At 40.6% G+C, this 16,488-nt stretch overlaps 1 protein-coding gene across 2 annotated transcripts in view; it reads right to left on the bottom strand.

Annotated features, from left to right (window-relative positions):
• Positions 1–10,446: 10,446 nt before the first annotated feature.
• PDS5A (PDS5 cohesin associated factor A) overlaps positions 10,447–16,488 on the bottom strand; it is a 136,228-nt gene continuing 130,186 nt past the window's right edge. For both annotated transcript variants that reach the window (XM_042936570.1, XM_042936571.1), the window contains exon 33: positions 10,447–11,522. In XM_042936570.1, coding sequence (XP_042792504.1) covers positions 11,519–11,522 — 4 coding nt within the window. In that variant the 3' untranslated portion in view covers positions 10,447–11,518. The remainder of the gene's footprint in view (positions 11,523–16,488) is intronic.

The raw sequence follows: 16,488 nt of genomic DNA, 5'->3' as shown, positions 1-16,488 counted from the left end.
AGAGAGAGTGCAAGTGAGGGAGGGGCAGAGAGAGAGAGGGAAACACCGAATTTAAAACAGGCTCCAGGTTCCAAGCTGTCAGCACAGAGCCTGACATGGGGCTTGAATTCAGGAACAGAGAGTTCATGACCTGAGCTGAAGTCAGACGCTTAACCAACTGAGCCACCCAGGTGCCCCTAAATTTCTGTTTTTTGAGCATTAAGTCCTTCAAATTTATTAATGATATTGTCACAATTTTTTATGTTCAAAAAGTGGCTATCCCCAGATTTGTCATTTATTCTCACTCACTAGTTAAGTGAAGAACACTATTTTAATTTTTGAAAAGTATTGCAAAGAGATCAACAAATTGTAGGACAAGTCTTAAATATAATTTTTTTTAACGTTTATTTATTTTTCAGACAGAGAAAGAGCACGAACGGGAGAGGGTCAAAGAGAGAGGGAGACACAGAATCTGAAACAGGCTCCAGACTCTGAGTTGTCAGCACAGAGCCTGATGTGGGGCTCGAACTCACGGACCATGAGATCATGACCTGAGCTGAAGTCAGACGCTGAACTGACTGAGCCACCCAGGCGCCCTGGAAAGGTCTTAAATAGAAAGTTTAAAGTTAATGTGTGTCAAAATTTCAGAAAGTCCCATGTCACAGTATATTCCAGAAATTGCAATACTGTCAGTGTTTTTGCTTTTCAGGATTGATTCTGGCAATTTCAGTAGAGAAAAATTCAAACACACAAACTCCCCAAATTTTCATAAAGAATGACAAAGCTGAAGTAAATGAGGCTTATCAGTTTATCTGATTATTTTGAATCTAGGAGCTTCTGTCTTCTGCCTAGAATGTGAAGAAAGCTTTAAAGAGGGTGTTTACCACCCTAACACGAAAAAGCCAGGGGCACCTGGGTGGCTCAGTCAGTTAAGCATCCCAACTCTTGATTTCGGCTCAGGTAATGGGCCCAGGGTCATGGAATTGAGCCCTGTGTTGGCCTCTGGGCTGAGTGTGGAGCCTGCTTAAGATTCTCTCTCCCCCTCTGCCCTTCTCCGCTGCTTGCAACTCTCTCTCTCTAAAATAAAAAAATCTAATAAATTCTTCATATAATAAACATTAAGAAAAAAAAAAAAGAAAGAAAAAGCTAGATAATCTACAAAGTCATAAATTTTCTTGAACCCATCAGAGAATTGAAGTAACCAAATGGCCTGAAATCTAAACAAAAGTGCCTCAGGCACAAGGGGAGTTTTCATCTACTCAGGTGCTTCTACATGGTCATTCATTAACACTCACAAGGACTACTGGGCACAGGTGGAGCCCAGAGACAAACCTTTCTTGGTAGTGCAGGCCTAGGAAGGTGAGCAGCTGTTGCTGTGCAAAAGAAACCAAGCCCTGGACTCTTCTTCTGTAACAAAACTTGTAGCTGCTGGGGAAGGAAAGCAACTGTCTATCTACCTCAGTGTGTAGGTGAAGATCAGATAAGGTTGGGGAAAGAAAAAGAAATCCCTGTTCCCTGGGGAAGGGGCAGAAAACCATCCTGGAACCAGACTGGTAGAGGCTCCTACTGTGGGGGAGAGGTCACGATCACCAAGGAAGCCATCCCTTAGGGCTTTCTTTTCTTTTCTTTCTTTCTTTTTTAAATGTTTATTTTTTTGAGAGAGACAGAGAACAGGACCAGGGGAAGGGGAGAGAGAGAAGGGGAGAGAGGATCCAAAGCAAGCTCCTTGCTGTTAGCAGAGACACTGATGCGGGGTTCGAACTTGCGAACCATGAGATCATGACCTGATCCAAAGGCAGATGCTTAACTGACTGAGCCACCCAGGCACCCCGCTTGGATGGTCTTCTACTAGCAGATCCATCTTTTAGTGAGGCCTCTCTTCCTGGATCTTCTCACTGTGTCCTTAGGTGGCCTTTCCTCCATGTGTGGACAGAGCATGCACAAGTGAGTTCTCTGATATTTCATAAGGACAGAAACTCAGAAGGAACTGACCAGTCATGATGAATGTGTTGGGCTCTAGTTTACAGTCTTTTGTGTCCTTGGTTAATAAGGTCAGCTGTGGCCATGGCCATGATGGAGAAAGTGGTTTCCAGATCTGCCTAGCTGAGAACCAGACTGACTCCAGCAAGTAACCCTGTGATGAGTGGAGCTCACTGATGGGAAGAGCGCTTTGCTTGTAAATTCAATTATTATTAGTTGTGGTGTGTTTTGTTTTTTAATAATGGTGTTTTTGACATGATGTGGATTTTACAGTCTGGTACTTAAGTAGATACTGCATTGTTTTGCATAGTTAAATATTTTTTGGAAGATGTCTCATCTTTTTTTTTTTTTCTTTTAAGTGACCTCTACACCCAATATGGGGCTCAAACTCATGACTCCGAGATCAAGAGTCACATGCTGACTGAGCTAGCCAGATGCCCATGTCTCATTTTTCTTAAACTTTATTGAGGTATAAATTATCTTAAATATATAATTCAGTGGTTTTTAGTAAATTTATTGAGTTGTGCAACCCTCACTATAATCCAGTTTTAGTACATTTCCATCACTCTGATAAAATCCCATGGGCACATTTACAGTTATTTGTTGCTCTAGCTCTTAGCCCTAGCCTCAGGCAACTACTATTCTATTTTCTGTGTCTATAGATTTGCCTTCTCTGGATATTTCATATAAATGGAAGCATATGATATGTAGTTCTTTGTGTCTGGCTTTTTTCACTTAGCATAATGTTTCTGGGATTCATCTATGTTGTAGCATGATTAATATTTTCTTCTTTTTTATTTCTTAGTAGTCCATTGTATATATACATTTTGTTTATATATTTGATATATATGTATAGATCAAATTTTGTTTATCCATTCACCAGCTGATGGAGTCATGTTTATCTTCATTTATGCATGATATTGTTTGCTGAAGATGTACATGGAGGCAATGGAATCCAATAGGTAGTCTCATCTCAACTTCTCCCCCACTGTCTTATATTCATTATCTGTTTCCTTTCTTGCCCATATTTCAGTCACCATCAAGTTTCAGAGCCACTGTCGGCCTCTCAGTAATCTGGTGGAAAAGCCTAAGCCAGAAGCACTGAGGGGCACCTGGCTGGCTCAGGTGGCAGAGCATGCAACTCTTGATCTAGGGGTTGTAAGTTCAAGCCCCACATTGAGCACAGGGTTTATTTTAAAAAACAAAAGTCACTGAGTTATGTAGTCAGACTGTTTGGGTTTAAACTCCTGATTTTACTTTTTTATACCTTAATTTTTTGTTACTTTTTTAAAAATTTGAGAGTGAGAGAATGCGCACAGGTGAAGGAGGGGCAGAGAGAGAGGGAGAGAGAGAATCCCAGCCAGGCTCTGCACTGTCAGCACGTAGAGCCCTACATGGGGCTTGAACTCATGAAGAATTCAGGAACCATGAGATCATGACCTGGGCCGAAACTGAGTCAGACATTTAACCGACTGAGCCACCCAGGCGCCCAAACTCCTGGTTTTAAACTCCCCCATTCTTGCTGAGGAGACTCGGGCTTATTGTTTAACTTCTCTGAGCTTCAATGGCATGTGTAAAATAGACATGAACATAGTAGATGATTTATGGGCTTATGAGGATTAAATATGCCAGTATATGTACAGTGCTAACCTTTTTTTTTTCTTAAATGTTTATTTTTGAGAGAGAGCATAAGCGGGGGAGGGGCAGAGGGTGGGGAACAGAGGATCTCAAGCAGGCTGTGCTCTGACAGCAGCTAGCCTGATGTGGGGCCTGAACTCAGTAACCATAAGATTATGACCTGAGCCAAAGTCGGATGGATGCTCAACCAACTGAGCCACCCAGGCACCCTAAGCTTTTTTTTTTTTTTTAGGTTTTTTTTTTTTTTTTTTGAGGGAGACAGCGGGTGAGGGGCAGAGAGAGAGGGAGAAAGATAGACTCCCAAGCAGGCTCTGCACTGTCAGTGCAGAGCCCGACACAGGGCTTGATCCCATGAACCATGAGATGAAGACCAGAGCTGAAATTTAGAGTCAGATGCTTGGGGCACCTGGGTGGCTCAGTCGCTTAAGTGTCCGACTTTGGCTCAGGTCATGATCTCGCAGTTCGTGAGTTTGAGCCCCATGTCGGGCATCTGTGCTGATGACTTGGATGCCTTGGCGATGGCTGAGACTGCTTCAGATTCTGTGACTCCCTCTCTCTCTCTCTGCTCCTTCCCCACTCTCAAAAAAGAAACATAAAACAAAAAAAGTTGGATGCTCAACCAACTGAGCCACCCAGGTGCCCCTACAGTGGCTAAGCTTTGATAAAAGTTATTTTCATTAGCTTTGAGTGTGGGATAGGGGACTAGATCTTCGGTAGAACAAATTTCTTCTGTGCCTCATTTTCTTTATAGTTAAAACAGAGCCAGGTGAGACTAGGCAATCAAGGACCAGCAGTCTCTGATCTGATGGTTAGTGTAGGAAAAGTGCTTAGTGGCCATTTTTAAGAAACCTAACTTATCCTTGCCTCAGGAAGGAAAGAAAATGAGGAAAATGAGAAGCATTTCAGTGGTGCTTTCCTAACTAGGAAAACATTTTGGTTTCCTCTACACAACCAGTTCCAACACAAAAGAAGGCCTGTGTGCCAGGCTGAGATCCTACAGTACAAGTCCCCTTCATAGCCTCTAGAGTTCCCTGACTGGGCTTCCCTTGGAGCACTTGCCCTTCTGAGTATCTAGGAGAGGTGGTAATACTTCTGAGGAACCCCATTCTCCAGCAGAGCCAGGTTTGCCCTCCTTACCTCTGCATTTTTTTTTAAGTAGGCTTCATGCTCAGCACAGAGCCCAGGAGCCCAACACAGGGCTTGAACTCACAACACTGAGATCAAGACCTGAGCTGAGATCGAGTCAGATGCTTGATCAACTGAGCCACCCAGGTGTCCCTGCATTATTATTATTTTTTTTCTTAAAATTTATTTATGAGAGGGGCGCCTGGGTGGCTCAGTCGGTTAAGCGTCCGACTTCGGCTCAGGTCATGATCTCGCGGTCCGTGAGTTCAAGCCCCGTGTCGGGCTCTGTGCTGACAGCTCGGAGCCTGGAGCCTGTTTCAGATTCTGTGTCTCCCTCTCTCTCTGACCCTCCCCCGTTCATGCTCTGTCTCTCTCTGTCTCAAAAAAAATTAAAAAAAAAACAACAAAAAACGTTAAAATTTATTTATGAGAATGTGTGCATGTATACAAGCTGGGGAGGGCCAGAGAGAGGGAGAGAGAATCCCAAGCAGGCTTTGTGTTGTCAGTGCAGAGCCAATGCAGGGCTTGAACTCAAGAACCATGAGATCATGCTGAGCCAAAATCAAGAGTCTAATGCTTGGGGCACCTGGGTGTCTCAGTCCATTAAGCATCAGACTTTGGTTCAGGTCATGATCTCACGGTTCGTGAGTTTGAGTCCCATGTCAGGTTCTGTGCTGACAGCTCAGAGCTTGAAGCCTGCTTCAGATCATGTCTTCCTCTCTCTCTGCCTCTCCCCCACTTATGCTCTCTCTCTCTCTCTCTCTTAAAAATAAATAAACATTAAAAAAAATATTTAAAGAGTCCGATGCTTAATGGACTGAGCCACCCTGGCCCCCCACCCCCTGCATTACTTTAAGGCACATTTCCATCACCACTTTTTTGCTACCTTGTTGCTCTTGTGAGGTAATCCAAGCCTTGTAGGGTTCCTGCCTGAATTTACAGAGCATGTTTTCTTTGCCTCTCAGCAATCCATGCTCTCATGATTCAGCTTTCCTAAGGGGCAAAGATTCTAGTTGCAATGGCAGCCCTTTCTGAGCCTCTTTGCTCAACTATTATTGCTGAAAAATATTAATCATAAGCAGGGATATTAAAATGGAAGTGAACTCAGGCAGAAATCCTTCTAATCTCTTCCTTCCCACATTCAGAACCCTATTCTCCTCAAAGCCAAATGGCTGTAAAGGCCATGTTTACACAATGGCTTTCTTCCTGTCTCCACTCATTGTTATGGATATTTGTAATTCCTTCATCCTTCCATTGGACTGTAATATTTAGGTAGTTGTCACTCTCAAAACAAATGCCAAAATTATCAGTAAGATAGAAATGCATCAGTGAAGATCAGGTCTTTGGACAACAGACACTTTGTTAAAGCCATTTATGTTGTCATTGTCACGAAAAGGTGCAATCAGCAAGAGAGTAGAGATGATGTAATATTTGGTTTATAAAATCTTTGTTAAAAAGTTTTCCTCTGGGGGCACCTGGGTGGCTCAGTCAGTTGAAGATCCGACTTCAGCTCAGGTCATGATCTCGCAGTTCGTGAGTTCGAGCCCCGTGTCGGGCTCTGTGCTGACAGCTCAGAGCCTGGAGCCTGCTTCAGATTCTGTGTCTCCCTCTCTCTCTGCCCCTCCGCCACTCACACTCTGTCTCTCCTTCAAAAATCAATAAACATTAAAAACAATTAAAAAAAAAAGTTTTCCTCTGACTCAGCCTTGGAGACTGGGACCTGCTTGACTACTAGGGCATGGTGGATGCCTTGTGATCAGTACAAGATTCTAGTTGTATTTTTGGAGACAGAGAAAGCAATGGGATCTGCCTAGTTTTGATCCCAGTGAGCTATGGTTTCTAAAAAGGGGCCCTGCTGTTCATAATTATGATTCCATGGGCAGACCAAGCTGCCAATGCCAGATGGTCAATAAATGCAAACCCTTACTTACCTCCTGGACCTATTCTACATGTGACATTTAAAATGGGGCATCTTGTGGCACAGTTGGTTAAGCATCTGACTCTTGGTTTGGCTCAGGTCGTGATCTTGTGGGTTCATGAGTTGGAGCTCTGTGTCTGTCTCTGTGCTGACAGTGCGGAGCCTGCTTGGATTCTCTCTGCCCCTCCCCCTGCCCTTGTGCTGTCTCTCTCAAAATAAATAAGTAAATTAAAAAAAATAAAAGAACCTGTGTAAAATGGTTACAAGTAAGGTAGTTCTAGGGGTACAGCCTTTGGCCTTTCAGTTCTTAGTCTGAGGTAGGTTGCAAAAGGTTGCAAGGTCTGAGGTCTGAGGTAGGTTGCAAAAGGAAGGTTGCAAGAGGTCCTCTTGTGTTTTGAGGCTGACCTTTCTCTTGAAGGGTATACTCCATTGTAAGCCAGGTGAAACCAGATGGCAAAATTGCCAAACCTTTTTGAGGAAAATGGTCACAGGAACTTTTTTGGGATGGGGAGGGGGGGGGTGTATGGCTACCAGGGTGAGTCTCTTCTAAAAAAGGCTAAGATCAAAACTAAAAGGGGTGCTTCAAGGGGACATGCTTGGGTCTCCACCAGAATTCAGTTCTTGGAAAGAGCTTTGTATACATAGTTTGTGCAAAGAAGGCACAGGAATTGCCAGCACACTCAAATTTGCTTGGGAAGGGAGTGCATTCAGGACAGTGGGTGAGCAAGTTTGGGGACTGGGACCAGGTCTTCCAGAGTTTGCAGATGGAGTAATGATTCACTCATGGCAAGTGCTCAAGGTGTGTTTGCACTGCTGAAATAGCAGGCTTCTTTCTGGTCCTTCCCCAGTGGTGGGTTTGTCTTCCCTTAAGATCACATCTGCCCAGGAGGTTCTCAACGTGGAGAGCCACCCCTGCATCAGATCCAGCTCATCCTGAGGCCGAGGTTTGCTTTGCCCACTTTTTTAGGAACCTACGTCTCCTAATACTTCTCAGAATTACACTTCTGTTGAAAAGGTAGAGATTTTCTGCTTCTACAGCATCTATCAGGGCTCTGAAGTCCAGACAATGACCTGAAGCAGTCATATCTGCCTGTGTTGTGCTATTTGCTTTCTATTGCTAGTCCTTCTAAGGCCCCCAACTTAGTGTTTTTAATGTCAGTCCCTGGCATTGTGCCTAGTCTGGACAGATTAAACAAATCCCTATAATGAGGAAAATCGCTACCACTTATCCTTTAATTTTCTTACTGGCTTCCAGACTTGGACCTTACTCCTTACATGTATAAATGACCCCACTGATTGTTTTCCAAACTTCTCCCAGGAGAATGGATCCAGTGCTGTTTTCTAAAAGGAATGGCTCTTATTTAGAATGCATGGTCTTTCCTAGGAGTCACTAGAGAACAAAAAGGAGGAAAATGCTGTAAATTGACAATCAATATTGATAAATGTTATTTGAGAAATACCCCCAAATAGAAATCCCAATCACCAGCCTGGCCCAGATTCCTTAGAAATGAGACCTTGTACACGTTCCTATTGGCCTTTCAAATAAGACATGAAATAAAGGTTTATTACTGATATGGAAGTGAAAATGTAGAACTCTGGCTTCTAGGCGGAGGAGGTGTGTGATTATGCACACTTGCTTCCGTTGATCTACACTGTTGCTGGTTTATAGCCAACTTTTAACTTCTTGTGAGCAATGCCATCATTATGAGGCAGGCAGCAAAGCCTATTGTCAGACTGTTAAGAGACTTGGTCTCCAGTAGTTTCTACAGTTTATCCGTATGAATGGTGCAGACAGAAAAGTCTTGACAATGCAAATATCAAAGTGTAGAATGATAATCTCAGAGTAAAATACAGAACCAGGCATTTTATTCCAGATACATTAATGTAATCTGCTTGTTCTGAAGTAGTCCTTAAAACTGTGCATGTCCAAAATTGGCAATAGATGTATCATAGTATAAATGGAAGGCCACTTTTAAAAGTTAAAAAGCAACTTCTAAAGTTTCCCAAATGTCTATCAGAATTTATCATCTATTATGTTCTCCCTCAGTCACTGTAGGTCAGATCAGAGTATGTAGCCAGGAGGTTTGATTTGATTTCGTTATGATTACATTCGATTTCTTATAAGGATATGCAGACTCCAGAATCCAAACAGAAAATATGCAAAGATATTTTATCAGCTTGTGACATACCAGGGGGTACATGAATATTCAGGGTTCCACACTACTATATAATGCTGCATTTCTTGGTTTTATTTGAAACAATGCATATTTTTAGCATTTTATGGTAGGATTTTACACTCATCATTTACACAAATTACAAGGTTCTGCTTCAAGTCTTTAAAAAATTTTTTTAAAAATTCAGCCCATGTGCAGCACAAGAATATGCAAAACTACTTTACATTATACACACTTTTTATCAAAGGAGATACAAAATTCTGGCTTGTAGTTTTAGACAAATACAAGAAGCTTCAAACTAGACACAAAGGGTTAACATTAATTCTCAAATATAAGTCTGCACTTTGTGTTGTGTTTCTCTGAGATGTGAATATCAAATTCCTAAGGGATTTAACTCTTTCCTTTTTCAAAGGAAAACTGACAAATGTCCCTTATATGTCCCTCCCCTAGCATCTGAATCTTATCATCCTATTCTCCCTTCCCTTAGTGCCAGACACTTGCTTGCATCACATTATGAAATTGGGGGGGGGGGGGGGGGCATTTACATACACCTGTGGACCAGATCCTTTTAGCTAACTCCTCTCCTGCAAAAATCTAAGCAGCCACAAACAGATGCAAATGGTTCTGCTACATTATGTTAAATATGAAGTAACCCTAGATAATCTAGTTGGCTGTGATGCTGAGTAATCAAAAGGAGAAAGAAGGTCCCTACCAGTGTGCTTTTTATTGGTGATATGATTGGTGGCCTTACGAATCAAGTTGTCTGATGCTAAGAGCACTTTAAAATCTTACTAAATATACATGTCCACTGTTTCCTTGAGGGACTTCTCTGATGCTTATGCATAGATATTCAGCATGTTGGAGGCAGTATTTTATACTTTCCTTCTAAAGGGTTATGAAGAGGCAATAAGGAAGAGAGGGCTTTTCCTGCCCTTTTAAAAGATACTGTTTTCTATCACTTGTATCCGTTGTTCCCTAACCATCATCCGATACCTAAATGTGTGTACATGCATATTTGAAAGAATGACCCATCTTTCACTGGGTCAATATACAGCCAACTCTTGATTATCTAGGAGATCATAAGTGACATTACCAGCAAATCTCACATTTAACATAATCATTCTTTTTTTGACACTGTTGCACATCCCTCAGAGGCTATCAAGACCAAGTTCTAATGCAAATGTCGTTTAATGTCCTCTAACCCTCACTAGGAATGTGCAAGGAAACCAAATGAACACATTCAGTTAGAGCTCCGGGAAAGAGCCTAAAGTACAGAATGGGGGGCAGCTACAACTCTGCGTGTGAGAAAGGACAAATTTCAAGTTCCTCCTGAGTTAGCTCTTGTAGTATACTTGCCTTCGTTATTTTGATTTAAATTGTTATGACTGCAAAATTCAAAACCTGAGGCATAGTCACTTTTATATAGATAATGGAGAGTTGACTGTAACATGTTGTTTCTTTATGACTTTAGCCCTTTCACATAAAAAGAAACTCACAATATGATAAAAAGATTAAAAAAGACTACCGTATGACATCTAGAAGCATTTATTTTATGCAAAAACTTAAATATGATGATGTGTACACAAAGAGTGTACACACTACCTATGCTGAACAATATGCCAAGAAACAATATATTGATGCAACAGTCGTCTTCTAAAATAAACATAAAAACTGAGCCCAGACCGGCAGACAAAAGCAAAATACTTATTTCCCAACAGCACAATGCTGAAAATTGATAGCAATCCTGAACACTTCCAACTTTCCTTACAAAGCTGCCAAAGTCCAACTATTTTAAAAAATTGACTTTTTCTTTACATCAATAATAAAAATCTGGTGACAAACATTATAAAACCAAATGCTGGGCAGTCTTTACTCCTTTAAAATTCCAAATATTCCAACATAATCACAGGAGTAAAAACCATTTTAAAGTGATATGCTTTACGAAACAAACAACAATATGTACATTTATTGCAAATTATATTAAACTAAAATGGAGGGGAAATCAAAATATGAAGTGATATGAAATCAATAATAATTTTAATTATTTTCTCACTCTGATAAAAATCAGAAAGCAACATTTATAAAATTGCCACCACATCACTTTTCATAGCAGGGAACTGAAATCTGTACATCTCATTTTTGCAGAAAAGTAGGCAGGCAGAAAGAATTATACATAAAAGTTTCCAAAAGGAAAAACAAAGAAATATTTAATCTGATTTCTTTTCTTCTAAAAAATTAATTCAGTAGACTTCTATTTTTTTTCTTGTGTAACACGGGAATTCCTGGCTCTAAAATTGATGAATTTTCAGTGTCAGTGTAAGGACATCCTGTTACTTTCTTTAAAATAAAAACTGCAGCATGGAAATTAATGGTGTATTATGCCTTTAAACTCCAGATATGCAGGAACTGGAACCAAGTGTTAAGCAATTTGCTTAATTATTGACTTCTCCTAAGAAAAGTCTGAGGGGAGGGTAGGATAGAGTTGCTTTTAGCCTCTCTCTCAAGAGTTTCTGCTGTACATTTCCATCAAAGGACTTGTGGTCATGTGAAAAGGAAGTAATAGTTTCAGTTTTCAAGGCAGAAAGTGTGTTCTGAAGTTAACTTCATTTTCTGTTCAGGGACATTTTGAATCCAAGTTTTTGCAGAAGCTGGAGTCTGCTTCTGTTTGGCCTTCATTTTCTCCCTTTGCAAGTGAGTTTTCTTTTTACCTTGGGGATGGGAGTAGAAGAGAGCAAAGTTAGAAAAGATGTAAACAGGAAAATAAGCCAAACCAGAATTATTTCATTTCTATAGTTATTATCTAAAAATCTCAATTTTTTTTCCATGTTTCACTTGAGGCTTGTTTTAAGAAACCTTTCTATAAACTATATAAACACAAAATACCAATGAAAAAATTTTCATTTTTAGTCATTAGGTGCTGCTACTCAGTGGCGGATTTGCTTACAATAATAAAACAATAAGAGCTATTTATTTGAAATAACTGCATGGGGCACCTGGGTGGCTCAGTCGGTTAAGCGTCCGACTTTAGTTCAGGTCACCACCTCGTGGTTTGTGAGTTCCAGCCCCGGGCTAGGCTCTGTGCTGACAGTGCGGAGCCTGCTTGGGGTTCTTTGTCTCTTCCCCTCTCTCTGCCCCTCCCCTGCTTGTGCTTGCACTGGCTCGCTCTCTAAACATTAAAAAAAAGTGAAATAACTAATTTGTTATTAGTATTATTTCAAAATGGTTTTACAGAAGAAAAGTTACTGGACACTATGGCAAAATGAATTTATAAGCAGCGAAGTTCTGACTTTTGAACTGGGTGAACTTACATTTTAGTATACTAAAAAACAAGGAGAAAGATTTAGCTTAATTCTGTTAAGAGATTAGAGGAGTTGAATCCCCACCACTCCTCTTGCCCTAATAAGGAGAGACATTCTGATATCTGGAAGCAAGAGCTTCTCCTCTCACCTAACTCCTCCTTCAGAGGAAGAACCCATCTAATAGGTGAGGGGTGGTGAGGTGGGAGGAGCTCAGCGTGCTGGGCTTGTCCTCTCCTAGATTCGTTTTTTGCCTCCAAAAAGAGCCATTCTGGTTGGTTTGTGGTTGTTCAATTTAGAGGCAAGACATTAGTAGCCACCTGGCCTGTGATTTCCTTGTTGTAATCAGCCATATTAGGATTAAGACTATTTCTCCTTCTCAATGATTCCAAACTTGGGACAGAAAGATAAGTGAGTTGTTTACTTATATTCCACTAAATATATGTTTTATAAAGGTAACGCTTAAACAAGTGATTGATTCTTAGAGATTAATTTGTTATAATATACAAACTTAATAATGTGATATCAAAGAATCCTCTACAAGCTGCCTGCTGCACCTTCAGGAAGCTTCCGTGTACTAGCTCTGAGTCTTCAGTATCTTCCTGGCTGCTCTCACAGATAAAAAAAAGTCTAAGTAAGGCTCTATACCCAGTGTGGAGTCCAACATGGGGCTTGAACCCACAACTCAAGACTTGAGCTGAGATCAAGAGTTGGATGCTTAACCAACTGAGCCATCCAGGAGCCCCTGCTCTCACAGATTTTTACATTTTTTAAAAATTATTTTTATTTTGGGGGGCTTGGGGGGGGGAGGGAGGGAGGGAGAGAGAGAGAGAGAGAGAGAGAGAATCCCACCCTGAGCCCCTGAGCCCTGATGTGGGGCTCCATCCCATGACCCTGGGATCATGACCCGAGCTGAAATCAAGAGTCAGACACTTAACTGACGACTCAGCCTCCCAGGTGCTCCAATATACAAGTATTTTAAAGCACTCTGTTATACAAGTTTTGTATGTATACGTAATGCCTTAGAACTAAGACTTAATTTTACCTTAGAAGTAACAATACAGCATGGTAGTTACAAACTCTGGAGTTGACACTGGGTTTTAATCCTGGCTCCATTATTTATATAAACAAAGACACCAAAAGCTACATGGAGCCTCTATGCCCGGGTTTCCTCTCCTTGTAACCTAGGAATGATGATAGTACTTACCACATAGAGGTGTTCTAAAGATTTAAAAGGTTAACAAAGAGCTTAGAAATGAGCCTGGCTCATAATCAGTACTATATTAGTGTTAGCTATCATTATTCCTATATAGCAATTTTTTTATTGTAAAATTTTTATGACCTAACACTTGCCATTTTAACCATCTTTAGGTACACAGTTCAATGGCATTAAGTATATTCACACTGCTGTACGATCACAGCCTTTCATTTCTAGAATGTTTTCATCTTCCCCAAATGAAACTCTGTACACTGAACACTAATGCCTACTTACTCCCTCTTCCTCCTCCCTGGCAACCACCACTCTTTTTGTCTCTATGGATGTGATGGTTCTAGATACCTCATATAAATGGAATCGTATAGTATTTGTCCTTTGGGGTCTGGCTTATTTCACTTAGCATAATGTCCTCAAGGTTCACCCACATTGTAGCACGTGTTGGAATTTCATTGTTTTATGTAGTAAACTAAAAAAAAAAAAAAAAAAAAAAACAACACTCGTACTTTTTACTGTGTCAGTTAACAGACCGAATGTGAAAGTTTTCTGTTCTCTTCTGGAGTTGACAAGCTAAGGAAATCAACTCTTTGAGGGCAAGAACCTATCCATATTGGATACATTTGTATTGCCAACACCCAGCATGATGCTTATCACTTTTATTAAGTATTTGTTAAAAGAACAAATGAGAAGTATCAGGAGCAATACTGATGGGCCTATAAGGGATTCAATTCTGTGCAAGAGGGCATCATGAGCACTTTAGTTTCTGGAGTAAGTTCGGTTTCACTGAAGAGTACATCAGGATTCTAAGCTTAAGTCATAACGCCAGAATATAAGGACAGAGTTGTGTATTAGGTTTAGGAAAAGATAAAAGGAAGCTTGGGAGAATGTTTCAGAATGCACTTCGATATTTTGGTTAGTGTGAACAGTTCAATCAGAAGCTTCTGAAATATGTGTGCAAAATACTTGATCTAAAGTACTGAATTAACAGTACAGCGTTATCATGAACATCTAATTTAACCATCTAACTTCACTGAGAATACAGAATCATCACAGAACTCTGTGTTTTGGCTAACACATGCCCCCTGTGACCTACTAACCAGCATACTTGAGACTTCTAAGGTGCTTTATCACTCAAGACATTTTTAGTTTTTGAATAAGGCTCAATACTATTTTTTAATCAAGACCAGTCTCTGGCAAATAAGCCATTTTTGTTGGTTTGTTTAATGATGTTGGGGCACACATGGTGCAGCAAACGTGTAGCAATGGGTTTTATAATGCCCTAATCAGAGACAAGGTCTGGATGCTACTGACAGTGTTTTCAGGGACTAAATATGTACCTGGATGTTTTGGTTAGAAGGCAAAAGGATAGTTAACGACAGGTAAGTCAGGTGGCTCAAGTGGCCTGTGTGTAATCACACACAGTGTAATGGATGTAATGTAATGATGTGATGATCACATCACAGTGTAATGGAACAGCTAGAACAGAATTTCAGAAACCCTTCAGAAAACTCTTGGCAATCTTGAGGGAAACTGTTCAACTTTTGTATGATTGAAAAGTATAGTAAGGGACAGAGAAACTACAATTAAATAATTAAAAATGGTTACAACAATTACTGAGCATTTACTCACTATGAAAGGCACTTTGCTAAGTACTTTATGCTTATTAATCTATTTAATTCTTAGGACAGTCCTTTGAAGAACGTATTATTATACTGTCTTACTGATGACAAAGAGGAGGCTGAGGTTATAAACATGTTCTAGGTCAAAGGTGCAGATCTGAGGAGAAAAATGCTAAATTTGCCCCCAGTATCTTTCATTACTGTATTTATTAGTCCATAAAACTAAAAAGGAGTAGGAGAAACACTCATTACTTAGATCAGGTTTGGGCCTGGATCTGCTACTATGAGATGCTATCTAGAGGCAGATAAAATATAGGAAAATTTAACAGCTCCAAACTTCAAATTTCATGAATGGTAACTTAAAAAATGTACTTGTAAACACACATGCTGCAGGCAATACGGTACTTTATGAAAATACTGAAGCAGGATGGTAGGGTATCCTGAGATGATCAAAACTGTTTCTTTCCTAGAAGGAATTAAGAAGCTTACAGTCTAATTCAAAGGGAGCTGAGTTAGGTACGAGTATACAAGGGAAAAAGAAGGGGGGTAGGGCTAAGTTCTAACAGGACACCAAATATGAAAGGAGCCAACTTTTGGAACTCCAGCTGAAACACCACCATTACAGGGGAGAAAAGCTGAAGTCCCAGCCCAAGAATGAGCAAAGATGAACAGCTGTTTCAGTGAGAGTGAGGTTGTTTCAGTGGAAAGTGAAGGAAAAGGTAAGTTGTTGACTTATATTAAAATTAATTGTAACAAGAGGAATTAAAGAGCAGGATATACCTGTTTGTGTGTCATGACTTCTGTCTTCTCCATTCTGAGACTTTTTTACCCAAAACGCAGCCCCTTACATTAAGTAAAGCCCATGTAGTTATGTGAAGGATACCAAGCAAAACTTAATATTGTCCTTGCTAACAAGAAATATTAAAACATGATATCCTAATTAAAAATTAATCAAAGGAGGTGTACCTGGTTGGCTTAGTCGGTTAAGCATCCAATTCTTGATTTTGGCTCAGGTCATGATCTCTCGGTGATAAGACTGAGCCCTGCATCTGGCTGGGTATGGAGCCTACTTGGGATTCTCCCTCTTTCCCTCTCTCTCTGCCAGTCCTCCCACCCCTGCCCACATACTCTCTCTCTCAAAATAAATAAACATTAAAAAAAAAAAAAAAAAAAGAGCGCTGGTGTGTCTGACTCTTGGTTTCGGTCCAGGCCATGATCTCATGGTTTTGTGGGTTCAAGCCCAGCCTCGGGCTCTGTGCTAGCAGCACAGAGCCTGCTTGAGAGTCTCTGTCTCTCTCTCCAGCCCTCCCCCACTCACACTGTTTCTGTCTCTCTCAAAATAAATAAACTTATAAAAAAAAAAAAAACAAAGCATCAACTTCGGCTCAGGTCATGATCTCACGGTTCGTAGGTTCGAGTGCCACATTGAGCTCTCTGCTGTCAGTGTGCAGCCTGCTTTGGATCTTCTGTCTCCCACCCCCCCTTCCGCCCCCCTACGCACATGCTCTCTCTCTCTCTCAAAAATAAAATAAACATTAAAAAAAAA

The sequence above is a fragment of the Panthera leo genome, chromosome B1 (genome assembly GCF_018350215.1).
Source record: "Panthera leo isolate Ple1 chromosome B1, P.leo_Ple1_pat1.1, whole genome shotgun sequence".
NCBI lineage: Eukaryota > Metazoa > Chordata > Mammalia > Carnivora > Felidae > Panthera > Panthera leo.
This window is presented reverse-complemented; position numbering and strand designations above follow the sequence as displayed.